The sequence below is a fragment of the Myotis davidii genome, unplaced genomic scaffold, assembly GCF_000327345.1.
Source record: "Myotis davidii unplaced genomic scaffold, ASM32734v1 scaffold37, whole genome shotgun sequence".
In the NCBI taxonomy this organism is placed as follows: Eukaryota; Metazoa; Chordata; class Mammalia; order Chiroptera; family Vespertilionidae; genus Myotis; species Myotis davidii.
Genome location: NW_006289395.1, coordinates 886483 through 889902, shown reverse-complemented (window position 1 = coordinate 889902; position 3420 = coordinate 886483). Strand labels below are relative to the sequence as shown.

The window sequence follows — 3420 nt, the reverse complement described above, 5'->3', positions numbered from 1 at the left end:
GGAACGCCGCCAATAGAAGAAGGTGCTGCTAGGACATCCGGGGTGTCCGCCGGCATGCCGCCCCTGATGCGTGCTCCTTGCATGTCCCCAGGTGTGCCAGGCGTGTTCTGTGCGCGCCCTTGGCATGTTAACCTGGAAACGTCGGGGTGCATGTTCTGTATGTGGGCACATGGTCCGGAGTGCCCTCATTGAGGTGGGCCTTGGCACACCCCCTGCCTCGTGGGGCTCCCCTCCCAGGTGGTGGACATCATGAGGGTGAACGTGGACAAGGTCCTGGAGCGGGACCAGAAGCTGTCGGAGCTGGACGACCGCGCCGATGCGCTCCAGGCAGGGGCCTCCCAGTTTGAAACAAGTGCAGCCAAGCTCAAGCGCAAATACTGGTGGAAAAACCTCAAGGTAAGGGTGGAGCAGGTCGGACCGGAGGTGAATGGGGGTGTCACGGTCTGTCTCACTGACCCTCCCCTCTCCCCTCCAGATGATGATCATCTTGGGAGTGATTTGCGCCATCATCCTCATCATCATCATCGGTGAGTAGGCCGGGAGTAGCTAGGGCCCTTTGGTGAGAGGTCCCCTCTAAGTTGTGGAAGGTCATTAACCTAGTTTTTACGATTTAGCATAAAGCATACAAAGCTGCCAGTGGCAGTTCTGATTCATCGAGAGCCCAGACCTTGATGTTTAGTCTGCACTTTTCCTGGTTGTGGGCAATTTCTATTAAGATTTTTGGAAACAGGAAAGCTGGTGGATCCCACTGCTCTCTTGAGGACATTTTGGGCCTAAGACCCCAGTCTGGGAACCCTGGAGTTGGGGGGTAGGAGAGCAGGAAAGGCCCTTGGGCTTGGACATGGCTAGGAAGCCAACCACCCAATTGTTAAGAGCTTGTGGTCTCCAGAGGCCCAGAGCACTACTGGTCTGGTCTGCCCCAGGGCCACACCGTGGGGTTGAAGAGACCTTGGAACCCACCTGTCCAGCCCCCTTGCCTGACAGGTGGAGAACCTGAGTCCCAGAGGGGAAGGGTTGTCAGCCAGCTGGGGAGTGGGTAGCGGGGGGGCAGGGCCAGGGTTGACACACTGCTTTCTCTCCTCTCTTTCTCCCCTCTCCCTCTTCCTTCTCTTTCCTTCTCTATAGTTTACTTCAGCTCTTAAACCCCCGAGGAGCCAGCCCAGAGAAGGGCCTCTCCCCCACCCATCCCCAGCCGCTCCTCCACCTCTCAGCCATATCTTCCAGCCCCCCATCTGTGTGTGTGTCCGTGTGTGTGCCCTCCTGTAAATAGCCAGCTGTTATTTATACATATATAATATTATATATATTTGGTCTGTTTGTAGTTTTATTACTAGAAGATTTTTCCGGTTGTCCTTAACACCCCTTCCTCAGTTCCCATTGCCTTTTTCTTTCCCTCCTTCCTCTCCCCTCTTTTCCTGACCAGCCCCAAGTCCCTTCATTTGCATCTGCTATGCAATAGTCCCTCTTCCTCTCCTTTCCTTGGATTTAGCTGATCCTTCCTCCCACCCTGTCCTTCCCCATATCTTCACCCCCCTACAAAACAAAACAAAAAGCAATTGTCCAGGCCTCCCTAGGTGCATCTTCTTTGCATTATTTGGGAGGCTCTGAGACTGGCCCCACTTGGTCCCAAGAATCCCAAGGTCTGGGAGCTTCCAGCATGTTAATTAGCACTCATGTGCATACTGGCAACCCTTTCGGTTTCCTTCTCTTTTGTTACATCACTCTGTTCATTCTTTCAACCTGTGTTTTTGTGTGTGTTTTTTTTCACTGAGGAGTTAGTCCCCACTGGTCCTTGTATCACACTTTCATTTGCATGACATTAATTGTAGGTGTTGGGGAGCCTGGGCTTTTGGGAAGCCAGGCTGTTCTGGCCCCCAGAATCATCCCTTCCGAGCCCCTCTAGTCCAGTTTGCCTCTGCTCCCCCTCTTTTCCAAACCTCTTGTCCCCTCCTCTCCCTCCCCTGAGCTGGTGTGTAAGTGTCTTGGAGTTCAGTATGTTATGATGGACCGATATTTCTGCCACTTGAAGTTTCTCCCCACATTCCTGATCCCCAGTTTTCATGTGGGGCGCTCAACTGACATTCCCGTGGGGTCTCCCCCCTCCCGTCTGCCTGATCTTCCCCCTCCTCCACCCACTAGGAGAGATGGGGGTTGGCCACAATCTGATCTCTTTTGGGAGAGGTGGCTGCCAGTGTCTGAAGGGTCATCACTGCCTTGGAGAGGAGTGGAGCAGGGCAGAGAATCTCCCCAATTCCTGCGGGAAGTCTCCTCTGGCCCCACCCCTGCTGGGGATTGGACTGAAAACCCTCCTCCCCAGTTTGGAGGGTGTTGCCTCCTTCACTGCCCAGCTCCTCTGACTGCCCCCCCTGAATTCAGGGCGGGGGGGTACTAGTCACTGCCAATGTGTGTGGGATTTGCTGGAAGATGAGGGTTCTTGCCCCTCTCCAGGGTGGTCAAGCCCAGAGAGAGACCTGTCTTCTCCTTAGGTGAAGTGATAGAGGAGGGATCTAATGTCTTTTTAAATGGCACAATTTGGGGGGGTCTGAGGGTGCAGTCCCTTAAACTGTCACTGGAGGGCCCCCCCCAACTTTTCCCCCCACACTCAAGGTTTCTGTGTGGACAGGGAGCAGGGAGATCTAAACTGTTGTGTGAAAGGGTAGGGAGAGATGCTGGGGGTGGGGGTGCTGTGCTCTAGATCCCCCCCATATTATCCCAGTGTCCCCTGCCTCCCCCCTTCCCTCACTCCATGCCCCCAAATTCTGTGCGCATCCAGATTGTGAAAATGTACAATAAATGTGTAATGAGTAAGTGGTGTCTGTTCTAAGATTTTTTCTTAACCAGCAGGAAAGGTACTGGGTCTTCAGGTTTAACAGGAATGTGAAGAATATACATTGGGAAGGAATTGAGCTTTGTTGGAGGGCCTGACCTTGGGCAGGGCAAAGTGTGATTCCCAAAGTGTCCATCAGGGGGCACCAAGCCTTAATGGGAAGTGTTGGTGATTCCCTTGTCTCACCCTGGTGAACTCTGAGGTCTGAGTTTCCCAGTTTTCCCTCTTCCTTTGCCTGAGGCTATGCTCTTGTCCTTTGTTGGATTTCTTTTACCCCTTGATTTTTTTTTAAATATATATTTTATTGATTTTTTACAGAAAGGAAGGGAGAATAGAGAGTTAGAAACATCGATCAGCTGCCTCCTGCACACTCCCTACTGGGGATGTGCCCGCAACCAAGGCATATGCCCTTGACCGGAATCGAACCCTGGACCTTTCAGTCCGCAGGCCGACGCTCTATCCACTGAGCCAAACCAGTTACGGCCGGGCTACCCCTTGATTTAACTCACAGATGCTGTGCATTCATCTTCTGTAGTCATTTACTCCTAGGCCTGAAGTAAATGGCCAACTTCTATGAAATATCTCCTCCCCTT

At 52.7% G+C, this 3420-nt stretch overlaps 1 protein-coding gene across 1 annotated transcript in view; it reads left to right on the top strand.

Moving 5' to 3' along the window:
* Positions 1-2808, top strand: part of VAMP2 (vesicle associated membrane protein 2) — a gene marked incomplete at its 5' end in the record, with an annotated part of 3200 nt that extends 392 nt beyond the window's left edge. The window contains 3 exons of the mRNA XM_015562530.1: positions 238-396; positions 476-527; positions 1126-2808. Of these exons, the coding sequence (XP_015418016.1) occupies positions 238-396; positions 476-527; positions 1126-1142 (228 nt within the window). The remainder of the gene's footprint in view (positions 1-237; positions 397-475; positions 528-1125) is intronic.
* Between the last annotated feature and the right edge of the window lie 612 nt (positions 2809-3420).